Consider the following 25533-nt stretch of genomic DNA (forward strand, 5'->3'; position numbering starts at 1 on the left):
GCTACATGATCCTTCAAACAGGTCAGTATTGATGTCAAGGGCCCCTGCCTTCCATGAACAAGAATGTCTACTTCCTCGCGGTCGTAGATGAATATTCCCATTTTCCCTTCACCATCCCTTGCCCTGACACCTCCACAGCCACCATTATCAGGGCACTGACGCAGATCATCCACTGTGGCATTCACCCACAGTGATCGGGAGTCTGGATTCTTGAGTGAGGAGTTGCGCCAGTACCTAGTAGCGTGAGGCATTGCGACTAGAGGGGCAATGGGCAAGTGGAGTGTGAAAACTGGGTGATCTGGAAGGCAGTCCACCTGACCCTGAGGTCCAAAGGCTGGTCCATTGACTACTGGCAAGAGGCTCTCCCCGAGGCACACCACGTCATACAGTCGCTCTTGTGCACAGCTACTAATCAAACCCCTCATGAGCACCTTTTCTCGTTCCCCAGGAAATCGGCAACTGGGGTCTCCCTCTCAGCTTGGCTCACATCTTCGGGACTGGTGCTCCTCCACAAACATGTGCAGACCCATAAGTCCAACCCCGCTGGTCAAGCAGGTGCTCCTCCTCGCCAACCAGAACTACGCCTACATCAGGTACCCAGTGGCCGTGAGGACATCATTTCGACCAGGGATCTGGCATCAGCAGGGGCCCCACCCCACCCCAGCATCACAACTACCTGGCCCAACCTCCCCATCATTGGTACCCTTGGCCCACCCGGTATCCGATGTCCTCCCTCCGCTCTCCAGAGAACTCTCCTGGCAGACCACACCCGCCCAGCCACCTCCTGCGGACAGATGTACAGATAGACACCACACTTCCCACACTGATGCCTGCCATGGCTACGCTGGACCAGCCAACCCTCAGGCAGCAACCACACCCTCGCCGACCTTTGACCAGGTACCGACCCTGCGACGGTCCCAGAGACTCCGACGGCCTCCGGAATCTGTAAATACCACTCACCAGGACAATTTTAAGAAGAGGGTGAATGTGGTAATATGACCACCAGCCTACTGCAGGGGGTGATCTATGTACCTCTGTACCTGCAGGAAGACCACCTAAGGGGCTGACTCCACCTGGCCAGCTGTCAATCAGCTGACCTGAATATAAACCTGAGATGGCCCCTCCTGAGCCAGTCACACGGGAGCCACTAAGGTATGAACTGGTGTTCAGACTTTTACTGGAATAAAGCCTGTTGTACAGTGTTTTGAGTTTTCTGCTTGCCTGCTGCTACCTCAGTGCACCAGAGTATAAAAAGTGTTGTAATTTCAACAGAGTGAAACCAAAATGTAAACAAATACCCTTTAATAAAATCTGGAATGTGCACCTTAATCACATGTGAATAGTTTGATTACAAATTTAAAACTGTGAAGCACAGAGGCAAATAAAGGAAAAAAATGTCTTTGTCCCAAACATGGAGGTCCCTGTACTGTGTTTCCCATTACCACCATTTTAAAAAATCTCATCCTTGTCTTCACACCCTTCACAGACTCCTCCTTCCCTTACACTCTTCAATTTAATCTTGACCCCACAAACCAACAAATGCAGATCATGTTGCTAAAATGTTCTACAATATTTCACAGCATGAGTTAAGATTTGGCACAGGTCTTCAGAAGTCAATGTTGGGAGCACTAAGTTTTGAGAAGATCTTTACAAGGAAAGAGAAGGATAGATAAAACACGGAATTCTGTGGACACCGTGGTTGAAGTAAAAACACACAAGGCTGGAGAGACCCAGCAGTGTCCTTTATGTAGCAGAGATACAGAACCGACATTTCGGACTTGAGCCCTTCATCAAAGTATAAGAAAATGCCAATGAGCGTCAGAATAAGAGTGGGTAGATAAATGTGAAGAGAATTAAAGAAGGTATCCTGAACTTGGGGTCAAGGTTGCCTATAAAGAAAATGAAGGATGCCAAAAGAGGCCAATTTAGCATTTAGTTTTCTCTCTTTGATGGACTTGGTGATTTACCCTGAGCTGCCAGCTGAGTCACTAGCTGAAAAACCACCACACATTCTGCTTTATTTATGTGTTGTGTCAAAGCCTGCTAGAGAAAGCAGTTGCTGACCAAGACCCTTAATTATTTTTGCCTGTGTTTTGACAGTATACACTATCCCAGGAAACCATTGAGGCACTGAAGAAACCAACTTTTGATGTCTGGCACTGGGAGTACAATGAGGTACCATGAAGCTGCCTTACCTGGGTACTGTCAACCACCTGCAGAGTCGTAACAGATCATTTGGTTCAGCCACACTTGGAGTATTGCGTGCTGTTCTGAATGCTGCATGATGAAAAGGATGCACAGGCTTTGGAAAGTGCGCAGAAGATGTACCTGGATTATAAAGGAGAGTTTGAACAAACTTGGGTTAATAGTCTTTAATTCTCAGGGTGAAATGTCAAATACTAGAGGACATAGATTTAAGGAGGGTGGGAGGTTTAAAGGAGATTTGTGATGCATATTTTTACACAGACAATGGTAGATGTCTGGAATGAAGCAGTGGAAGCAGATATGATGGCAACATTAGAGTCTTTCAGACAAGGACATGAACACAGGCAGGAAATGTGATAAATATGGTCCCATGTGGCATTATGGTCAGCACAGACATCGTGGGCTGTTCTTGTGATTGCCGTTTTTGCTGAGACTGCTCTCTCAAAGAAGAGGGAACAAGGAATAGATGAACAACTGACTTGAAAATAATTGTCTGGTGAATTTCACCCTGCTGTTTGATGCCCCTGTTTATTTTGTCATCTTCTCTCGAGTGGAAATGGCCCTTTTATGCAACAGTTCTGTAATAATGATCTTGCTGCACAATGTGTGCAAATGTTGTGTAGTTTATTTGGCCCATTTTATCACACCTGTCCAGTATAGCTTGTGTTCTTTCTGTTCCATCTGCTTGCTTGCTTCTTCCTAATTCATTTTGGTATTCATCTGAGTCATCTGTCTGGATGCCATGCAGAACAGGGAAAATGTTTGATGAACTTGCCTTTCACTTATGTCTCCCTTGCCTTTTTCTGTCTATTACTCAAAGGAAGTGCTTTAGAACTAAATGCTCCATGGTACTTTAAATCTTAAAACTGTGATAACAATTCCGTACTTCTCAAAATTCTTTCAGCTTGGAAAAAGTTCATAACTGGCCACGGCAAGGTGTAAATCCAATTGATGTAACATTGCACAGCATTTTGCCTTGGCCATTGTGGTATTGATAGAATTATGGCTGAATAATTACAGAAAATGCTGAAGCACTCTGCAGGTCAGACTGCGTTTGGGAAGGGGAACAGCGTTAATGTTTTGGGTCGAAGACAAACTCTGAAATTTGTCAAAACTGATGAAGGGTCTTTGACTTGATAAGTTTTAACTTTCTCTTCCCACAGATATGATTTGCCTGCTGAATATTCCCTGTAATTATGATAGGCTCATTATATAATTCCATTACACTTCCTTTGCAAAACACGAAAATATGTAGCCAACCCCATTTACTTTGCAAAAAGTAATTTTGTTCCCTTATTCATTTTATTATAACTAATGAAGAAAAATGTTTGAAGACCTGATTTTTATTGTCTGTGATTCTGAATGATCATGTCAGCATCCTTGAGTGGAAATTGGTCTATGATTTCTGAAATGCCAGAACAAATCTGGAGGGTTGAATAATCTGCTGGAGGTGTTTGCCTCCTTCATCACGTCTAAAATGACACAGTCAAAGACGCCTTCAGGGAACCCAAAGAGGCTTTCAGTGTTATCACAGTTCCAATATCATGGAACTTGACCTCCAGTCACATCATGACCATCAGAAATAAATAGGTAATGATGAAGAAGAGCTGTGAGTGTTGAGAACCAGCTTGAGAGGTGAGGGCATTTAAAAAGGGAGGGTTCGAGGGCGGGGGTGTGAAGGTGTGAGTGGGAGATGTGAAAGTACACCTCTCCTGGGAGAACTAATTAATAGCTGACTTTAAAAAATTATTTCTGAAATTTTAGTAGATTAATAAGCTTTAGGAATTTGGGTGCTAAGTTTTCCGAATGGCTTCAAAGAAGGGGAAGGCACAGATAGCCAAGAAAACAGTTGGTAAACGGAACAAACTAGAACAATTAATGCTATTAAAAATAATTCTAAGATGATTACCTATGTCTACTTGTGAAAATTTTTAAAATTTCAAATAAGTTTAACTAGTTTGAGTTATCAGGATCAAAGAGATGTAGATGCTCCCCTTATGGCAAGAGAAGTTAGTGAGGTGTTGAGTTCATTGCAGAGTGGTATGTCACCAGGGGAGGATCGTTTTTTGCCTGAATTTTTAAAGAAATTTAAGGACTTTTGTGGAAGTGTTTCAGCAACCAGCGGAATCCCAAGGAAAGATAAAGATCTTGGATCTTGTAGACCAATGTCATTATTGAATGCAGATTATAAAATTATTGCTAAAATTTTAGCGAATAGACTAGCTAAATATTTGCCAAATTTAATTCATATGGATCAAAGCGGGTTTGTTAAAAAGTAACAATCTGCTGACAACGTTGCAAGTTAGATTGGGTTAAAACTTTATATAAAATTCTGTCTGTAAATGTAGGGACTAATGGATAAATTTCTATCTTTCAATTAACTAGATCGAGTAGACCAGGATGTCCTTTATCACCAGCTTTGTTTATTTTGGCCATAGAGCCTTTAGCAGAGTTAATAAGACAAGATTTTAAAATTAAGGGTATAAAGGTTCATCAAGAAGAATATAAAATAAGTTTGCTTGCTGATGATGTTTTGGTTTTCCTGACAGACCCTATGAAATCTTTGTGTCAATTACATACAAGATTGGAAGAATATGGTGAAGTTTCTGGGTACAAGATTAATTGGGACAAAAGTGTAATTTTGCCCTTAGTTTAGGGGATTATACTCAATGTAGAAAGGCCACTCAATTAAGGTGGCCAGATGCTGCAATTAAATATTTAGGTATTAGGGTCAATTATGATATAAATAATCTATATAACTTGAACTATTTGCCATTAATAAAATAAAGGAGGATTTGAATAGGTGGAATAACTTACCTATAACTTTAGTAGGTAGAGTTAATTGTATTAAAATGAATATTTTCCCGAGTTCAATATTTTTTCAGTTGATCCCCATCTTAATTCCTCAAAACATTTTTAAGGATTTGAATACTAATGTTAGAAAGTTCTTATGGAAAGGGAAATGATGAAGATTTCCTTGAAAAAATTGACTTGGAAGTTTGAATTGGGAGGTTTACAACTTCCCCACTTTAAGAATTATTAAAAGGCAGATTTATTACTGTATTGTTTGGCATGAAAAATTCCTGTTTGGGTGAATATAAAAATTAGTAAAATAGGAGAAATTAATATATAAGATTTTATTTATAAGTGGAATTCAAAATTGTTGGTTGGAAGCAGAGATATACATGTTTTGAAACAACTGATTGAATCATGGAATAAAATTGATTATGAAATTGGTGCAAAAGGTTTAATTTCACAAAAAATGCCTTTTTATCAAAATAGACTTATTCCATTTCTATGGATAATCAATTTTTGAGGACTTAGATGCGGATGGGTATTGAGAGAATAGAGGATTGTTTTGAAGCTGGAAGATTTATTACTTTTGAACTAATGAAGAATAAATATAATGTGCCAAATAATACTTTTTTCTGTTATTATCAAGTTGAGGGTTTTTTGACTGATAAATTAAGTCCAAATATGACATTAACTAGCCAGAGTAAATTGGAATTATTGGTTCATAATAGTAATGTAAGTAAATTCATCCTCTGTAGTGTATAATTTACTTCAAAAGAAAGCCCCCAAAATAGGGGTGCATAATTCACGATTAAGATGGGAAGTGGATTTAAATAGACAAATAGATGAGGAAGACTGGATGGAATTATGTACAGATAATATGGCAAAAATGATTAATGTTAAATATAGGTTGGTTCAATATAATTTTTTGCATCAGTTATATTTGACTCCTCAAAAGTTTTTTTTTAATTGAACCCTGCATTATCAGATCTGTGTTTTAGATGGACAAGAGTTTGGATCATTCCTGCATTCTACTTGGAAATGTCCTAAACTTAAACATTTCCATTTGGAAGTTGGAAATATTTTGGAACGTATGACAGGGGTCAAGTTATTTGTGTTGGGTAATATTAGGTTTATAGGACCTAAATTGAAACTAATTATGTATCAAATTGAATTTGTAGAGATTGCTTTAGCAGTTTCTAACAAATGTTTAACAATAACTTGGAAATCGGATACAGATTTAGGGATGGAGACATGGAATGCAGAGTTTCATTGCTGCATTCCACTTGAGAAAATTACTTATAGTTACAAAATAAATATCAGGCTTTTTGAAAAATATGGCACCAATATTTTCAAAATGTTGGTATGAATGTTTAACAGACTGTCTGATGCCCCCATCTTTTGGTAACCTCCAGCACCATATTATTAAATACTTTACGATATATAGTTTATCCTCTTGACATTCTCCAGTTTTTCTCACTTCTAATTTATTTTTCTTTTTTTTTGGCGGGGGGGGGGTTTAGAGAGGGAGGGGAGATTTTGTATACCACATGTATGATTTTTGAAAGTTTTTTACTGAAGGAAATGTATTTATTGTGGTGGTTTAAAAATTGCTAAATAAAATATTCAAAACAAAAATAGAGAAGAAAGCAAGTTAAGGGTTAAATAGAGCAGTGATTGATGGGAGGAGTAAAAAAGATAAGGGCAGTGACAAATTCAAAGAGGGGTTGCTCAAGCGGAGTAGCCAGTGTGTTGATTGGCCTAATGTAGGAGTGCAACTTAGAGGCTTTGGCTCACGAGGCTATGGTGAGCAGTGGTTGAGGACGAGCTTGATTCCATCAAGGTAAAGCCAGATAAGATCTTTCTATTTTAATTAGGAAGAGTTAATGGAGACAGTTAGGGCAGTGAAAATCTCCAACTACAGCATGTGGGAAATCTGGGACAGCACAATTGTCCCTGATGATGACATCTGCAAAAAGTGCATCCAGCAGCAGCTCCTGGGAGACCGAGTCAGGGAGCTGGAGCTGGAGCTGGATGAACTTCAGTTCATTCAGGAGGTAGAGGTAGTGATAGAGAGGAGCTTCAGGGAGACAGTCACCCCCCCCCCCCCCCCAAATGTCAGGAGGAAGGTAACTGGGTGACTGTTAGGAGAGGGAAGGGGAATAGGTAGGCAGTGCAAAGTGCCCCTGCAGTTGTTCCCCTCAACAATGTGTGCTGTTTTGAATAGTGTTGGGGGGTGGGGGGGATGATCTATCAGGGTCAAGTCATGGTGGTCATGTCTCCGGTCCAGAGGCTGGACCCTTGGCTCAGAAGGAAAGTGGGGAGGAGAACTATGGTGATTGGGAACCGCGGATAGGAGGTTCTGTGAGTGAGATTGAGGCTCCTGTATAGTATTTTGCCTCCCAGGTGCCAGGGTCAAGGATGTCTCTGATGTCTCCAGATGTTGTGGTCCACATGAAGACCAATGACCTAGATAGGAGTAGTGATGAGGTCCTGAAGAGGGAGGATAGGGAGTTAGGTAAGAAGGTAGAAAGTAGGACCTCAAGTGTAGTAATCCCAGGATTGCTGCCTGTGCCATGTCAGAGAGGGTAGGAATAAGAAGTTATGGTAGATGAATGCATGGCTGAAGAGCTGGTGCAGGGTTTCAGATTTGGGGATCATTGGGATCTCTTATGGGGAAGGTCTGACCTGTATAAAAAGGACAGGGAGCACCTGAACTAGAAAGGGACTGATATCCTGGAGGACAGGTTTTTTTTTAGAGCTGTTGGAAAAAGTTTAAACTAGTTTGGCAGGGGGGTGAGAATAGGGCAGAAGGTCAAAGGATGATGCTATGTGTTCTGAGTTTATGAGGAAGGACAGGCATAAATGTAACCAGTTATTAGGAATAAAGGAGATAAACTTAGAGCATGAATTATTAGGTGGAACTATGATGTTGTAGCCATTACAGAGAATTGACTGGAAGAAGGGAAGGATTGGCTGATGCAGGTACCAGGGTTTATGTGTTTTAAAAGGAATAGGATAGGAGGTAAAAGACATGGGGGGGTAGCATTACAGCTATAGAAAGGCAGGAGGGTCTACTGAGACGTTGTGGGTGGAAGTCAGAAGTAAGAAGGGAGATATCACTGCACGAAGTCTATAGGCCATCAAATTGCCCTCTGGACACTGAGGAGCAGAAAATTAGGCAGATTTTGGAAGGGTGCAGGAATACAGGGTCGTGGTTATGGGTGATTTCAACTTCCATAATATTGACTGTCACCTACTGACTGCAAGAAGGGTAGATGGGGCTAAATTTATCAGGTGTGTTCAAGAAGGATTCCTAACACAGTATGTGGAGCAGCTGACGAGAGGAGAGACCATAGTGGATCTGGTTCTGGGTAATGAACCTGATCAGCTGGCAGTCCACTTGGCGGGATAGCATTTTGTTGAGAGTGACCACATCTCCTTGAGGTTTATCATAGCTATCGATAAGGATAAAAGAAGACAAAATTGGAAAGGTCTAATTATGATGGAATGAGGCAGGAACTAGCAAGAGTAAATTGGAAACAGATGTTCAGGGTGAAAGCGCTGAACTAATGTGGAGAATGTTTTGGGACCACTTTTGTTGAGTTCAGGATAGGTTTGTCCCATTGGGACAGGGAAAAAGATGGTAGGAAAAGGGAACTGTGGTTGATGAAACAGGTGAGACAGCTGGTCAAGAGGAAGAAAGAAGCATACATTAGATATAGGAAGCAGGAAGAGCTCATAAAAGTATATGATAGCCAGGAAAGAACAAGAAAGGACTTAGGAGAGCTCGAAGGGGGCATGAGAAAGCCTTGGCATTGTAATTAAAGAGAACCCCCAAGGCGTTCTATGCGTGTGTGAAGAACAGAAGGATGACGAGAATGAAGGTGGGTCGCTAAAGAATAAAGGAGGCAGCAGGTGCCTGGGGGCAGATGAGGATGGGGAGGTCCTAAATGAATACTTGGCTTCAGTATTCACAAGAGAAAAGGACCTTGATCAGGGTGAGGTTGGAATAGAACAGGCTTGTGTGCTGGACAATGTGGAGATTAAGGAAGAGCAAGTGTTGGATCTTATTAAAAACATCAAGATTAATGTCCCTGGGGCCGGATGTGATATCCCACCCCCCACCCCCAAGTTGCTGTGGGAAGTGAGGGAAGAGATACCTGTAGCTGGAGCAGTAGCTATGATCTTTGAGTCCTCTTTGGCCATGGAGGAGGTGCCAGAGGATTGGAGAATGGTAAATGTGGCCCACTTGTTTAAAAAAGGTAATAAGGGAGAATCCTGGGAATTATAGACCAGTGAGTCTTGCGTCACTGGTGTGAAAACGATTGCAGAGGATTCTTAAGGATAGGATCTATAAGCACATGGAGAAGTATGGTCAACCCAAGGATAGTCCTCTCTGAAGGGAAGGTCGTGCCTCATGAGCCTAATTGAGGTTTTTGAGGAGGTAACAAAAGAAATTGATGAGGGTAGTGTGGTAGATGTGGTTGATATGGATTTTAGCAAGGCATTTGACAAGATCCTCCATGAGAGACTTGTTCAGAAAGTCATAAGGCATGGGATCCATAGATCTTCGGCTGTGTGGATAAAAAAAATTGGCTTGTCGGTAAGAAAGCGGAGAATAAGAAAAAAAAGTATTCTGCCTGGAGGTTAGTGACTAATGGAAGTACCACAAGGACCTGTTCTGGGACCCCTGCTCTTTGTAATTCTTAAATGTCCTGAATGAAGAGGTGGAAGGAAGGATGGGTCAGTAAGTTTGCAGATGATACAAAGGTTGGAGGAGTTATAGATGGAGCTGAAGATCGTCAAAGGTTACAAGAATAAATGGATAGGATAGAGAGTTGGGGAGAAAAATGGCAGATGGGAGTTCAATCCGGCTAAGTGTGAGGTGATGTGTTTTGGAAGGACGAACCAGAGGCTGAGCACAGGGTTAATGGTCAGTTACTTAAGAGTGTGAATGATCAGAAGGACCTTGGATTCCAAATCCATGCATCCCTCAAGGTTGCTGCACAGGTTGATAGGATAGTTTAGAAAGCCTATGGGATGCTGGGCTTCATTATTAATTGAGTTCAAGAGATGAGGGGTCATGTTGCAATTCTAAAAAATTCAGCTCTGGTCACCTCATTATAGGAAGGATGTGGAAGCTATGGAGAGGGTGCAGAGGAGATTTACCAGGATGTTGCCTGGATTGGGAAATGAGTCTTATGAGGCAAGGTTAGAAGAGCTGAGAGTTTTTTCTTTGGAGTGTAGAAGGATGAGTGGAAACTTAATAGAGGTCTATAAGATTATGACAGGCATAGATTGCATGGGCAGCCAACACCTGTTTCCCAGGGCAGAAAGAGCAAATACCAGAGGCTGGGACATGTGTACAAAGTGAAGGGAGGGGAGACATCAGGGGCAAGTTTTTTTTTTAACGCAGCATTCTGGGTGCCTGGAATGCTTTGCCAGAGATGTGATGGAGGCTGAAACATTAGGGGGATTTAAGAGACTCTTAGATACGCACAATGAATGGAAGAAAAATAGAGAGTTATTGGGTAAGGAGGGCTTAGTAATTTTTAAGGAAGATATGGGTCGACACAACATCGAGGCCTGAAGGGCCTGTACTGTGCTGTAGTGTTCTATGTCCTAAGAAGATTACTGCTAATGTAACTGGCCAAGAAAACTGATCCACCTCTAGAACGGGGCCATCCGCAATTTCCTTTACATCGGAGAACCCACAGAGATTTTCCCCAATGCTTGGCAGCCAAAACCTCAAAGGATATGGGCTCTAGGGAACAGCAGCCAAGTACAGGGCCCCGAAAACACCCCCTCTCAACCTCCCCAGGCTAGAAGGAGAAGCCCTCTACGGAGAAGAGGGCCTCCTCAGCAGAGCAGTGAGGAGATTGGCATGCCAGGGTCCTGGAGACTGGCTCATGGGAACTGGGATTCACGATGATGTTGATGGCCGGCAAGGCTTCTGAAGGGCCTGGCTTCCCAATCCTATCGGGGGTTTGGAACCAGGTTCCGAGGAGGGTTACTTGGATGCCTGGAGCCCGGGTTCACACTGGACCAAATGGAAAACCACATGGCTACAGAGATTACAAAGGTGCAGGGGGCATGACCGGAGGTGTCACTGAAGGGATTTTGTTTTGCTTCTCTTTCTCTTCTTGATAGTGGCGCTGGACCAGTAGTGTCTCTTTGAGTGTTTTCACATGGTAAACAAATGTGTTCATGATAATAAAGGAACCATAAAACTTTGTTCGATTATGGTTGTATGGCACCCCTTTATAGGTTAAACCCTATTTTTAATGTCTCCAATGACATTTGAGGTTTGTAAATTCATATTCATGGTAATAACACATTGGTGTTCAAGTGTGTAATAACTATAATTTATCATTCTTGGCAGATGCTCAGCTGTCTTGAATACATGTACCATGATCTTGGATTGGTGGAAGAGTTTAACATGAATCCCATCATACTGAAACGTTGGCTGGTAAGTTTGCTGCTTTTGAGGCAAAGTTGGTAATTTATAACAATGTAGGTCAGAATGGGCAGTGAGCCAGAGATTCCAGAAGGCAGACCAAAATCTCCCCCTTGTCGGTGTTTAAAATTACTCAAACATTTTAATTAATGAAGATTGAATTAAGCAAGCAGAGCATGAGAATATAGAGTCTGACTGGACTGACAGGAAGGAGATGGTAAGGAGATTCACAGGTCTCAAATGGCATATAACCTCTTGTGCATTGGGAAGACCTGATGGGAAAGTTAGAAAAAAATTGAAAGCTTTCCCAATGAAAAAGGAGTTTCACACATTCATTTCTATCATTTAGGTTTTATAGAAAACTACAGCACAGAAACAGGCTCTTCAACCCACTTAGTTTGTGCCAAACTATTATTCTGTGGAGCCCCACTGACCTGCTCCCAGGTTATAACCCTCCCATCCAAATTTCTCTTGCACGTCAACATCTAAGTCATTATGTTGAAGGGGAGATAATGGGAAGAGAATGATACCCCAAGTTCTCTAACAAAAAGAAATTTGCCAGAAGAACAAAAAAAAAACAGGCAGCACTTGAGGAGATAGAAATAAGAATTAATGTTCTGGCCAATGGCTTCATTAGAACTAGAAATGTTAGAAATCAATCGTGTTTTGGGTTGAGGAGAAAAAGGAACCTTGAGTCCCATTTTGGTTATGTGATTGTAATGATTTAGTTTTCCTTCAATGCTGGGTCTTCGTGGTCTTTGTGGAAGTCTGAGACTGAGTAATTGAGGTGTTCCATTAATGAGGCATGAGGAGGGGAAGAGCTTGTGTGGTATGGAGCTCAATAGCTCTGGAAGTAAACCTTAATGCAGCCCTCTACACATCAGTTGACATTTTCACTTATTTCTTAGTTGTATTTGTTCCAGAAGAAATTAATCATGTGCAATCAATGTGGACGTGGGGTAATCAAGTAGCTGGTTTATATGCCCATTGAAGATCAAAGTGTTCACATAATCCTTGGTTTGCTATATGACTTGTCTGAGCACAATTGATTAGTCCCATAGCTTCATTGCTCCTTGTACATTGCACTTTCTAAACCAACCTGATCAAAGGCCATGTATGTTAAGAATCATTTCTCGTACTTTCAAAAGGGAACCCATAAAGATTGGTATACTAGATTATACCTTTATTTATAGGATATATCCCAGAGACTCTCTTGAAGAAGCTCATTTCTCTGCATTGGGTTTTTTGTGTGTGGGTCACTTTGCATGGTGGTCTACATAGGAGTGGTCATAATAGCAATTGAACACCTGGATGTAATTGGAGGATCTTCTGCAATTACTAGAGATGCAACCACCATCCTTTCACCTTTTCCCTTCCCACTAACCAGAAATGTAAGCAGTCTTTCCAGGGGAAGCAGTGTTTCACTTCCAATCCAATGTACAGTTAAACCCCTGGTATGGGGATTGGTAGATGCTATATAACCATATAACAATTAAAGTATGGAAGCAGGCCATATCCACACCAATTTAAGTGAAACTTCACTAGTTCCACCTACCTGCTCCCTGCCCATAACCCTCCAACCCCCTCACATTCATGTACTCATCCAACCTCCTCTTAAATGACAAAATTGACAATGCTGCAACCACCTCTTCCGGAAGGTCATTCCACTCAGCCACCACTCTCTGAGTGAAGAAGCTTTCTTTTATGTTACTTCTAAAGTTTTCCCCCCTAACCGTTAACTTATGACCCCATGTTCCAAACTCTCCTACTCTCAAGGAGAAGAGCCTATTCACATCTACTCTATCTATTCCCCTCATAATTTCATATACCTCTATCAAATCCCCTCTCAACCTTCTATGCTCCAATGAATAAAGACCCAGTCTACTCAATCTTTCTCCGTATTATAGATACTGTAATCTAGGCAACATTTTAGTAAATCTTCTCTGCACCCTCTCTACCTTATTGATATCCTTCTTATACGTTGGAGACCAGAACTGCACACAATACTCCAAACTTGGCCTCACCAATGCCTTGAGCAGTCTCAACATCACCTCCCAACTCCTATATATTCTATGCTATGTGAATTTTCTGGTTGCTTGAGATTGTGTGTTGTGTGGATTGGCAAACTGACTGCTAGCATGGCACTAATTATAAACTTTCATATTTTTTACCAATTTATTTTCCACAATATTTTTGCCAGGTGCTTGAATTCTAAATCAGAATTTATTGTCATGAACAAGTCAAAAAACTTGTCGTTTTATAGTAGCTTCACAGGGCAAAGCCACCTTACAATAATAAATAAAAATAGTGCACAAAAAGTCAAAGTGAAGCAGTGTCTGCTTCATTAATTGTTCAGGAATCTGATGGCAGCAGGGGAGAAGCTGTCTTTGTGCTGTTGAGTGCTTGTCTTCAGTCTCCTGTACCTTTTCCCAATGGTAGCAGAGTGAAGAGGGCATGGCTGGGGTGATGGGAGTCTTTGATGATAGGGGCTGCTTTCTTAAGACACTGTCTCTTGTAGATATCCTCAATGGCGTGAAGATGGAGTGGTCTGGTGCCTATGATGTCACAGGCCAAGTTAACAACCCTCTGGAGTTTATTCTTGTCCTGAGCATTGGCACCCAAGTACCAGACAGTGATACAAACAGCCAGAATGTTCTCCATGTTACACCTGTACAAGTTTTGAGAGTCTTTGGCAACATACTGAATCTCCTTCTTTGTGATTGCATCGACATGGAGGCCCCAGGACAGATCCTCAGAGATGTTCACACCCACGAATTTGAAGTTCTTGACCCCTTCCGCTTCTGAGCCCTCAAAAAAGACTGAATCATGTTCTCCTGAAGTCTACAATAATCTCCTGAGTTTTGCTAATGTTGAGTGCAAGGTTGTTGGCGTGACACCACTCAATGAGCTGATCGATTTCCATCCTGTACGCTTCCTTGTTGCCGTTTGTGATTCTGCCGACAACCGTGGTATCATTGGAAAATTTGTACATAATGTTGGAATTGTGTCTGGCCACACAGCCACGGGTGTATAGTGAGTAGAGAAGTGGGCTAAGCGTGCATCCTTGAGGTGCACCTGTGTTGATCATCAATAAGGAGGAGACATTGGTCACAATTTGTACTGACTGTAGTGTTCCAATGAGGAAGTCAGGAACCAGTTGCAGAGTAGGGTTCAGAGGCCCAGGGTTTGGATAACGGGGATTTTACTGTACTTCATTCAGCATTCACAGTGCCATTGTCCTACAACGGAGAAACAAAAAATAGAAGTGACCCAAACCTTTTGCACCTTCCACCCCCAATTTTAATTTCCCAAGCCAATTCCCTTCTCACTTATCAACCTTTGATCTCCTGCATTGAGGCCATAGTCAGAAAACAAAGTGGCCTCTCAACAAGGCCCCGTGCAATCACAAGGAACTAAAGAAGTCTTGCGTATCAGCACACTGCAGCCTTCTGCACTCCACTGAATTCTCTAACTTGAAGTAATTCACTCTTTTTCTGTACAAGAGCTGTCCATATGTCTTTTCAGTCTTCATCCAGTGCAGAGGGGGGACTGAGTTTATATTATTTGAAGTTTTATCTTGACATAATATATATATATATATATATATATATATATATACACATATGTGATATTGTATTTTCAGTTTCATTCCCTTTTCTTCATTTTACTATATTTATTCTAAAAAAAATAAAAAGATTGAAAAAGAGCTGTCCATTTCTGTCCTCCATCTGTAATTTTGCCTCCTTTTTCTCTTTCTATGTGTATAGTTTGGCCTGTTTTTCGCAATTCATTAACAGTCAAAGAAATTGAACTGGAGTTTAACTTCCATATTAACTTATTTGGTAACATGCTGAGAGAGATCTTCTTTCTGTTCTTTTCAATCCCCTCTAACTCTGAAAGTTGGTTTCTCTCTTTGCCAGTTCTGACAACTGAACTAAGGGGTGAAACAATAACAGTCTCTCTTTCCACAGATGCTTCCCAATTGAATGTTTACAGCATTTTCTATTTTTATTTCAGATTTTCCAGCATCTGCATGATTTTTAAAAAAAATTTTTAAGGATCCCTCTGTTTCAGCTTTTGACTAAGTGACTCAATGGGATTGAGTGGAGATGTGGCCATGAGGACATTCTAATGTCTAATACTGAACCACTGGGCTGTAGATATGTGGATCATTATATTTGTGAGAAGGTGAGGCCAACCTTGTGTTCTTTGGCAGCATGTCCAAAAACGTCTTCCCTCCAGTGAAATCTGGTAGAGTCCTCTTTCTGTTGTCCCTACTGTGGCCACTTTTGCTATTTCCTCTTCCCCTGCTGATCCTTTGGTTCCTGTGCTCACCTGAAGTCAAGTTTATTGTCACCTGATTGTACAAGTACAACCCGACGAAACAGTATTCTCCAGATCTCTGTGCAAAACCATCATCCAGCTGGTGTCGCTTGGTCTCTCTAATTAATGGAGTAGAAAATGGAAGGTAAAAAGCCCCATAATATGCTGTAAATCTGAAGTAAAAACCAAGAATAGCAGCTCAAGCCACATTTGTGTGAAATGTTGATAATGCATGAGAACATATTAGGTGCCACAGCTTGTTGAGCCACTGCATCAGAGACCAAGGACCTGGGTTCAATCCCGACATTGGGTGGTGTTCAGGTGGAGTTTGACTGCATGGGCTTCTTCCAGTGCTCCAAAAATCCCAAAGAATACCAGTTGGTAGGTTCATTGGCCACTGTAAATTGTCCCTACTGCATAAGTGGGTGATAGAATCTAAAGGGAGTTGGTGATGATGCCAATGAGTGGTTAATAATGAGTGTGGACTGGAGGATTGAAGATGTTTCCATGCTGTACGACTCACTATAACAATATAATCTTGGTGATTTCTGGAGGATATTGGCAGGCTGGTACAGACAATGCATCTCATCTTGTAGCAAACTCAACATCAGAACAAATCTAATCGGGGGGCATTAGGGTAACTGCAGGGGGGCACAAACTGCCATTTGAGAACTCGGTTGGGTGGACACAAGTGCCATATCTGTCGCTGTCACCTCCCTCTGATGTACCAGACGTACGTGTTCGCTTATAGCGCATGCAGACAAAACCGCGTGATCCATTTTGGTGACGCCCCCTTCGATGCTGTCACCCAGTGACACTTATGCTGTGGGTGGGTGGGTGGGGGGTGCATAATAACTTATTTGGGGAGCATAGCCCATGAATGCCCCCCACTCCCCCGCCATGACCCTGTGTTGTAGGCCAGTGGCATAGTGTGCATGGCTTAACATCTAGAGGCACCTGTTTGTAAAAGTGGATTCTTGCCTGTCCCCCACCCCCCAAACCACTGGCTCTGCTGTGGGATTCCTGAAAAATGATGAGCAACATCTGTGGCCGAAGAATGTGAGCTTATAGGGTACCTGGAGGAAGCTTTACTTAAACAATATCTGGAATGGTGAAGGAGCTGAAGATTTACTGAATTGTGAAGAGCTCCTAGAAATCATGTGTACCTTGGGGAAGCCCATAAAACAGATCAATCAGTCAAGATCATTATTCCTTCTGAAAATAAATAAGGGGAAGCACTTTTCCTTCAATGCAGAACAGTAGGAATGCTGTCATGAGCATCAAACTGCAAGATAGGGCACAGACCATCCCATAGCAAGCTGGGATGATCCAGTTGTGAGGAAACTGAACACTGACCTTGACCCCAACTGGCAAAGCAGCCAGCAGTGCGAGTTGGGGGCTTGTCCATGGACTGTTACCTCTCTTGGTGATAATTGTTTTGGTGAAAACGTTTGGAGACGTTGCTCCTCGTAGGGATTGAAGTTGGAGAGAAAGGTCTGCAAGATGCTTTGTGGTTTTGGTTTGTGGAGGAATGATGTTTCCCCTGTTCAGCGTTCCTTGAAGGTGGATTCCCATGTAGATAGGGTGGTAAAGAAGGCTTTTGGTATGCAGACCTTTATAAATCATAGCATAGAATATAGGAGCTGTGGGGTGATGGTGAGGCCAAGTTTGGAGCATTGTGTGCATTTCTGGTCTCCAAATTATAGGAAGGATATCAATAAGGTTGAGAGGGTGCAAAGAAGGTTTACAAAAATGTTGCCTGGATTGCAGTATCTTGAATACGGAGAAAGATTGAGTAGACTGAGTCTTTATTCATTGGTGCATAGAAGGTTGAGAGGGGATTTGATAGAGGTATTTAAAATTATGAAGAGAATAGATAGAGTAGAGGTGAATAGGCTCTTTTCCCTGAAGGTAGGGGAGATTGGAACAAGGGGTCATAAGGTAAAGGTTAGGGGGCAAAACTTTAGGAGTAATATAAGGTCTTAGAAGGTCTTTCCAATTAATAGGAATGGGTTGCAGATTGGGTACTTATCCTGCAATGGACTCCATACAGGTGGTGAGAATGGCCCTTTAAATAATGTGGCTACAGTCCATGCTCATAGGCAGGACTGTGTACAAGAACAAATGTTATTCAGAATAATGTGACTTAATTTTATTTGAAAACCGTTAAAAGGAGAATGATGTCATTAGATGTGCTGGTGAAACACTTAAGTGCAATTTCCAAGTGCATGCTCAGCTAAATTCCCAGACTGAAGTGAAATGGTCCAGAAAGTATTGTTATTGCATTTAACTCTGGAAACTATTGATTTACATTCACAGAGTGCTATAAAGTACAGTTGTGCAATTGTATTTCTAGGCCATAATATTTTTGAAGAAGTACTTTTAGAATTGTATTGTTTGGAATGCAGCCATTGTGCCTTGTCTATTCAAAGAGCTATACACTCAATTCTACTTCCTCGCCATTGAGGATGAAACACAAGAATGAGAACATATGAAGGTAATTCAGCCCCTCTGGCCTGTTCCTTCATTCGGTAAGATAACAGCTCTTCCAATTTTACTCGTCCACTCTCCTTCCCTCTCTCCATAATCTCTCATCATTATTTTCCACCCCACTGGCCTCCGCATCTGATACATTACCCTCCGACATCTCTGCCAACCTCAGCAGGATCCCACCGCAAGCCACCTCTGCCCTCCCCATCTGCTTTTCATGGGGAATCAATCTCTCAGAGGCTCACTGGTGTGTTCTTCTCCACCCCCCCGCCACCCACTCACCCTTCCCACCCCTCCAACTCCCTGGGCTCTTCTTACAATAATTGCAGAAGGTGAAAATTTGTTCCCACATCTCCCTGCTGCCTCTGGGGTCCCAGAAAGACATTGCAGGTGAGGCAGAGCTTTACCTGCACATCATCCAACCTGATCAAGTGCATTCACTGTACTTGGCGTGGCCTCCCCTACTTTGGTGAGACCTCACGCAGGTTGGATGAACACTTGAGCTTGAGCTAGAACTTACAGTGGCCAAGCATTTTGATTCCTCACAGTATTACCACACAGACCTCATCCATTACCAAGGTGAGGCTAAAAGTAAACCTGAGGAACAACACGTCCTATTTCCTCCCAGACAGTCTTCATCCCAATGGCGTGAAACCCCACTTGGTTCCACTGTACAACAATACCCAAGTCCTCATCTTTGCTCTACATCTCTTCACTCTTTCCATGGTAGCCTTTCCAACTCTCCCACTTTCTTTCTAATAACCTCATCCCCCTTCTCCCCTTTCATGTACTTACTATCACCCCTTCCTACTTCAGTCTCAATGAAGGGACTGATCCAAAATGTTGGTAGACCATTTCTTCCCATGAATGGTGCCTGACCTGCTGAGTTTCTCCAATAGCTCAAGATTCTGGCACCTGCAGGATTTGTGTTTCATCCTTGACTTCTTTACGGGTTGCAACATTATACTTCAGTTTTTATTATTCAAGAATTCAGCCTCCAGAGCTTTGTGGGTCAAAGAATTCCTTGACCTCAACCCCATGATAGAAGAAATTTGGCCTCATCTTTTTCTTAACTGCGTGGTCCAAAGACTGACCAATTACATCTAACCATTTCTTCTCTCAATCTATCCAATTTCCTTGCTCTGACTTTTGTATGTAATAATTAGGCTTATTTTCTATTATCTATCTAGCTCAGCATTCAGGAGAACTACCGAAACAATCCTTTCCATAATTTTCGCCACTGCTTCTGTGTGACACAGATGATGTATGGTATGATCCACTTGTGTGAGTTGCAGGTGAGTGGAGATCGACAACTTACCTGCACTTTAGTGTAACTACAACCCACAGGCCGAATATTGTCCTTTCATGATCACATGCTAACAAACTTGTGGAGCCACTGAAAACACAGTGCTGGCTGATGAACGCGAAATAACGATATACACAGTTGCAGGTAAATCAGAACTCATTCTCTCGAGTCACGCACATATTCTTTTAAAACAATGAACCACGTGCGCTTCGTCATGACGTCCCGTGCTGGTTCGCTGGACTTCTGGGAGTTGTAGTCTATCTTTAGTGCTGCTACACTATGCCACTCGTATCATATTAATACAAAATTTAAATTAGAATAGTGGACATGCTGAACTAAAACAAACATAATTCCATTTCAAATTTATTGGATATACCAGAATACAGTGAAAAAGTTTGTTTTGCCAGCAATCCAGTCAATCAATCCATACACAGCAGTAAAAGCACAGTGCAGAATGACAGAGATTAGTTAGTATAGAGCAAAAGAATCACTATGTTACCAGTATGGCGTTCATTCTAGAGTATAATAATTGTTGGGAAAGGAACAGTCTTTGAATGCTTGAATTATGTTAAAAAAATCAATTGTAAAGATTAAATTTGACAGATTATTGTTCAAAGGAAGCAAAGTTATCTCAAATAAAAAGATCCTTATAATTTTGAATGCCTAACCTAAAGCATCCCTTAAAACCTACATCTATCATCTATGGTTCCAAAACTGATCATCTACAATAGGACATGCCAAAGAAAAACTAAGACCAAAAAATGTTCTAATAAATTGGGCCCATATTTTTAATCTATGTCTCATTAACGGGTTAGATGTCATTTTAGAAAAGGAAAATTGTAAAAAGGAACCAAAGATCGCTAAAATTGATTATTTGGAGGGAAAATGCAATTCCATTTCTACCCAAGATGGACAATTCATTGACTTATCAAAATTTTATAATAAAAGTAGATTGCATATGTTAGTCACTCAATAATAAAGTCTAAAATCTGGAGGTGATAATCCCCCATTTCTTTTAGTTTTTTTGAAGATGGGCTTTATTTATACATGGTTGTTTTCCCTGCCTTGTGTGGGGAAAAAGGAACCAAATCTAATGAACTAAAAAATAACTTAGGAAAAAAGTAGCTAATGCTTGAAAAAGATAAGAGAAATTTAGGCAAAACATTAATTTTAATTGAATTAATCTGACCCATCATTGTAATAGATAAGGGTGACCAATAGTAATGGTTTAATCTTATTAAGTAGTACCAGAAAATTCTATTTCAAAACATTTATCATAATTGTAATTCCTAAATATTGGAATTAATCTTACACTATTTTAAATGAGAATTTAGAATAAATGGCAGAAGTGCCTTTAAAAGTTCACTTTAATGCAAATTTATTTTATAACCCAAGAACAGACTAAATTGGGCAAATAAAGCTAATAGATTAGGTATGGAAATCTCAGGATTTGAAATTAAAAAGTAAAAGATCATCTGCATAAAGAGATACTTTATGTTCAATTCCATATCTAGTTATACCTTCAAATTCTCGACACTGTCAGACAGCAACGGCTAAGGGTTCCAGTACTATATCAAAAAGCAAAGGACTTTGCGGACAAACTTGCCGTGTTCCCCTGTTAAGCCTAAACATTTTTGATCATTGTAGATTAGATTGAATTGAGGCCCTAGGACAGGAATATAATCATTTAATCCATTTAATAAAATCTGGACAAAAATTTAATTTTTCTGATATAACAAACAAATACTCCCATTCCACCAGATCAAATGCTTTCTCAGCATTTAATGAAATGCCATTTAATGAAATGCCTCCATCCCTTGGGTGGAGGAAAAATACAAAATATTCAATAATCGATGAATATTATAATAAGAATAACAATTTTTTAATAAAACCGGCTTGATCAGAGTCGATAATTATTGGTAGAATCTTTTCTAACCTGAATGCTAAAACTTTACTTAGTGTGGCTATGAAGATTTTATCTAATGAAATCGGTCTATAAGATGAACAAACAGTTAACTCTTTCCATAGTTTTAGAATAAGGGAAATTCTGGCCTCATGAAATGATGACAGAAACTTGAATTATAGTCACCAATAAACACTAAAAGGAATGAATGTGGAACTCAGTGCCACATGATGTCATTGAGGTGAAGAAAACAAATTTCTATGGAGGGGAAAGGAGAAAAGACAATAGGAAGCAAGGACTAGATGGATATTTTGTTGCAGTTAGATGCAATACTATAGGAGAAGACTTGTTTGAAGTGTAAATTCTTACAGAGAACACTTGCTATGGAAGTTGGAGATCAGATTCAATAAAATTCACATGGACAAATTTGACCCAGACTGCTTGCCCTGTTCTGATTCAATAAATTCAGCACATTTCTTTCTTTAATTAGTGAGAAGTAACATCTATAAAATTATGAGAAAAGGTTGAAAGGCATAAAATTGAATGAATTGTAAAACTGAAATAAAAAGCAGAAAAATGACAGGAAATCCCAGCTGGTCAGTCAGTATCTGTGGAAAGAGAAATGGTGATGACCTTTCCATAAATACTGCCTAATCGTCAAGGTTTCCAGTATCTTCTCTTTTAATTCATAACAAAGAGGATTACACATATGTAATGGTGAGACGGCATCAATAACTCAAGAGGAAATAAGAGCACCATGTCGAGGACATTTTCATTGTTACTCAGAAGTTCATGCTCATTGCTGTATGACTATCCAGCTGAAACTAGAACCGTGCATCAATGCAATAACAAAGTATGAAGCAATGCTTCATGAAGTGCTCTATCAAGAGTTGCACATCAACAAACTTAATTTAAAAACACAATGCTGGAGAAACTCAGCAGGTCAAACAGTGTACTTTATAGAGGAAAGATAAAAATATATAAGAGACGTTTCAAGCTTGAATCCTTAATCAAGATATATGATATACCTTGAAGAAGGGCTCAAGCCTGAAACGTCAGTGATGTATCTTTATCTTTCCTCTATAAAGTACAGGCATACGTGGTGTAACCTGTTTAATATGTTCCAAATGATAGGGAAAACTGCACTGTTCAAAGCATTATTACAATGTACTTTCATGAAATATGTTTCAATGCTACCATTATTTATTATTTTACCTAGAACTCTTATGTGAACATGTGCATAAAATATTTAAAAGGGATATATAAAACTGAAAAATGACAAAGATCTTTATTGGCAATAAGTGAACATTGTTTATTTAAGAAAATATTTGTATAATATAGTTTGCACTTCTGCGGTGATATGTATCAACTTCTTTAGTCTTAACATTAAATATTATTTTGTAATTCTTGCCAAACTCATCATCAAACTTCACTTGAATGCGAATTAATGTATTGGTGCACATTGTCACAGTCCAAAGTTTCAAATCCCAGACCTTTTCCAATCCCCACGATGTCTTGAGAGACACTGTTTACTAGGTTGATCCCTGGGATGAAGGGGTTGACTTATGATGAAAGATTAAATCATCTAGGATTGCATTCGCTCGAGTTCAGAAGAATGAGAGGAGATCTTATAGAAATATATTGGATTATGAAGGGTATGGATAGAATAGATGTAGGAAGGTTTTTTGAGCTGGCTGGGGAAACTAAAACGAGAGGACACAGTCTCAAGATTCGGGGGAGTAGATTTAGGACAGAGATGAAGAAAAATAGTTTTTCCCAGAGAGTAGTGAATGTTTGGAATTCTCTAACCAGGGAAGTGGTTGAGGCTGCTTCATTAAACATATTTAAAATTCGGTTAGATAAATTTTTACATGATAGAGGAATTAGGGGATATGGGGAGAAGGCAGGTAGATGGAGTTAGGTCATAAATTAGATCAGCCATGATCTTACTGAATGGCAGAGCAGGTTCGATGGGCCATTTTTGGCCTACTCCTGTTCCTACTTCCTATGTTCCTATGACAGTTGTAGTGGCTGTGTACCAGGCCAAGCGGGTGCACAGCGCGGTATCGCGAATTGTTGCCGGTGCGGTTCTGCTGGTGTGTGGAACCATAATATGGACAGCTGAATACTCACCTAATGGACCACACACTAGAGATACTGAGTGCTGAGGAACGGGATGTTGATCTGCTCAGTTTCCTGCCGGAAGGTGCGGGACACTCACAAGGCTTAATTTAAACCTGCAGCAAACTCGTAGTGACATCCCACCTTATCCCGTGGAGCCCAGGACATGTAGTATATAAAAGAAGCCTGTAAACCCTGAATAAATCAGTCTTGAGGTGACTAATTTGGCCTGTGTGTTTGTATTACTTTAGTAGTTCTACCGTAGTAGTAGCCGCTACACTGTTTTAATTTGCTCTTCAAAACTTGTGATATCATTTGCATTATGCAGTAATAGACCATGGCACATAGCTCTCATGTTTCTTGCAGTCACTTCAAGCCATGATTCACTGATGTTTTCGACTGCATTCTTGATGTTATAACCTTTCCAAAACTGTGTTAAAGTTATGGGATTTTCTCCTGTTGCAGCTTTCGTGGCTTGAGAAAATGTTTGTCACAAATAATAAGCCTTGAACGTGACAAAGACACGTTCCAGCAATGAAGTTGTGTTTGGAGGCAAAAAAAATATTTTGACATTTTCATTCAACTCAGAAATAGCAGTTGAATGACCTGGTGTATTGTCAAACAACAATAAAATTTTTAAATCCAAGTTATTATCTCTATAGTAACTTTTGGTTGCAGGACATAAATAGGTTGTGAACCATTCTTCAAACTAATGTCTTGTCACCCAGGTGTTTCTATTTGATCACCATATTACAGGGCGTGCACTTTTTGGTTATTACTATATTAAAATTAGAAACTGTGTCATATGAAAACCTGCACTATATAAAATCGTGTTAAAAAGGGTATGCCTGTACACTGTTTGACCAGCTGAGTTTCTCCAGCACTGTGTTTTCATTTCAACCACAGTGTCTGCAGACTTTTGTTTTACTTCTTACAACAAACTTTATTTAATTGTTGGGTACCTTTCAAATAACAAAGCTGAATGCTAGTATCTGAGTCAAACCTGTTTGAAACTTTTTTTTTAGCAACTTATTTTTATAATGTGTCAGAAATATTTTATTCTAATGGTAGACATTCATTAGCCTGATTGACTAAGTGATATAAAAGAGAGTTAAACAAGAAAGTCTGCAGATTGTAGTTCATCACACAGAAGTGCTGGCAAAACTCAGCAGATCATGCATAAAGAACGCCGTGCGCCCTGCTGAGTTTCTCCAGCACTTTTGCATATTGATCGCTATTTAAATAACGCTGCGTGACCTGCTGAGTTTCTCCAGCACTTTTAAGTATAGATAAGAGTTCTTTTTAAGAGAATTAAATTCAGAAACCCAATGAAGGACAGACCTTGACAATAGTTATACAACCACACCCAAATGCAGAGTGGTATGTTTACTCAATGGTTTATGTGTTCATTGGAGTGCTAGTTACTTTGCACTAGTCTTATTGCCAGCATTTTGAATAGATTTGCTCTACGAACAACTCCCTCAGTGGACAGATTTTATTCTACAGTCTAACTTAATTCACATACAAGGCATCATCAATCTGGAAGTGAATCTTGACACTTGAAGTTAGAGAATAAGCTATTAATTATCCAGTAATTGTGTTAACCTTGTTGATACTGCACAGGAGAGACTTACTCCGACAGATTTGGTGATTTTAATGACTGGAGCCATTTGTCACGACCTGGATCATCCCGGATACAACAATGCGTGAGTTTGATTGTGTTATGATTGTAAAATAATTTGTGTGTAAATACCGGTGATCTGTTCTAATAGGAATTTACTTGACGTGTGGAAAATTTCCTAATATCCTGTATTGAGAGCGGCATGTTCCATATGGCACTGGGAAATGCAACAATGAAATAGTAAATTCTTCAAAAATTAAACTAAGTTGGAGGAGCTGAAGCTCCTAGTTTGAACATTGTAGACTAGTGTG

At 40.4% G+C, this 25533-nt stretch overlaps 2 protein-coding genes across 4 annotated transcripts in view; one reads left to right on the forward strand and one right to left on the reverse strand.

Annotated features, from left to right (window-relative positions):
- Nucleotides 1–25533, reverse strand: part of tmem218 (transmembrane protein 218) — a 144991-nt gene that overhangs the window by 50890 nt on the left and 68568 nt on the right. Inside the window, exon 4 of the transcript XR_011343274.1 lies at nt 2196–2328. The gene's annotated coding sequence lies outside the window, so the exon portion shown is untranslated. The remainder of the gene's footprint in view (nt 1–2195; nt 2329–25533) is intronic.
- The window catches only part of LOC138741026 (high affinity cGMP-specific 3',5'-cyclic phosphodiesterase 9A-like), an 81913-nt gene that overhangs the window by 38557 nt on the left and 17823 nt on the right, over nt 1–25533 (forward strand). For 2 of the 3 annotated variants that reach the window (XM_069894479.1, XM_069894480.1), the window contains 3 exons: nt 11384–11470; nt 19462–19566; nt 25225–25307. In XM_069894479.1, coding sequence (XP_069750580.1) covers nt 11384–11470; nt 19462–19566; nt 25225–25307 — 275 coding nt within the window. Of the gene's footprint in view, nt 1–2100; nt 2176–11383; nt 11471–19461; nt 19567–25224; nt 25308–25533 lie in introns of all 3 variants that reach the window. The other variant, XM_069894481.1, reaches the window with a different exon arrangement.

Source organism: Narcine bancroftii, chromosome 8 (genome assembly GCF_036971445.1).
Source record: "Narcine bancroftii isolate sNarBan1 chromosome 8, sNarBan1.hap1, whole genome shotgun sequence".
NCBI classification, from domain to species: domain Eukaryota; kingdom Metazoa; phylum Chordata; class Chondrichthyes; order Torpediniformes; family Narcinidae; genus Narcine; species Narcine bancroftii.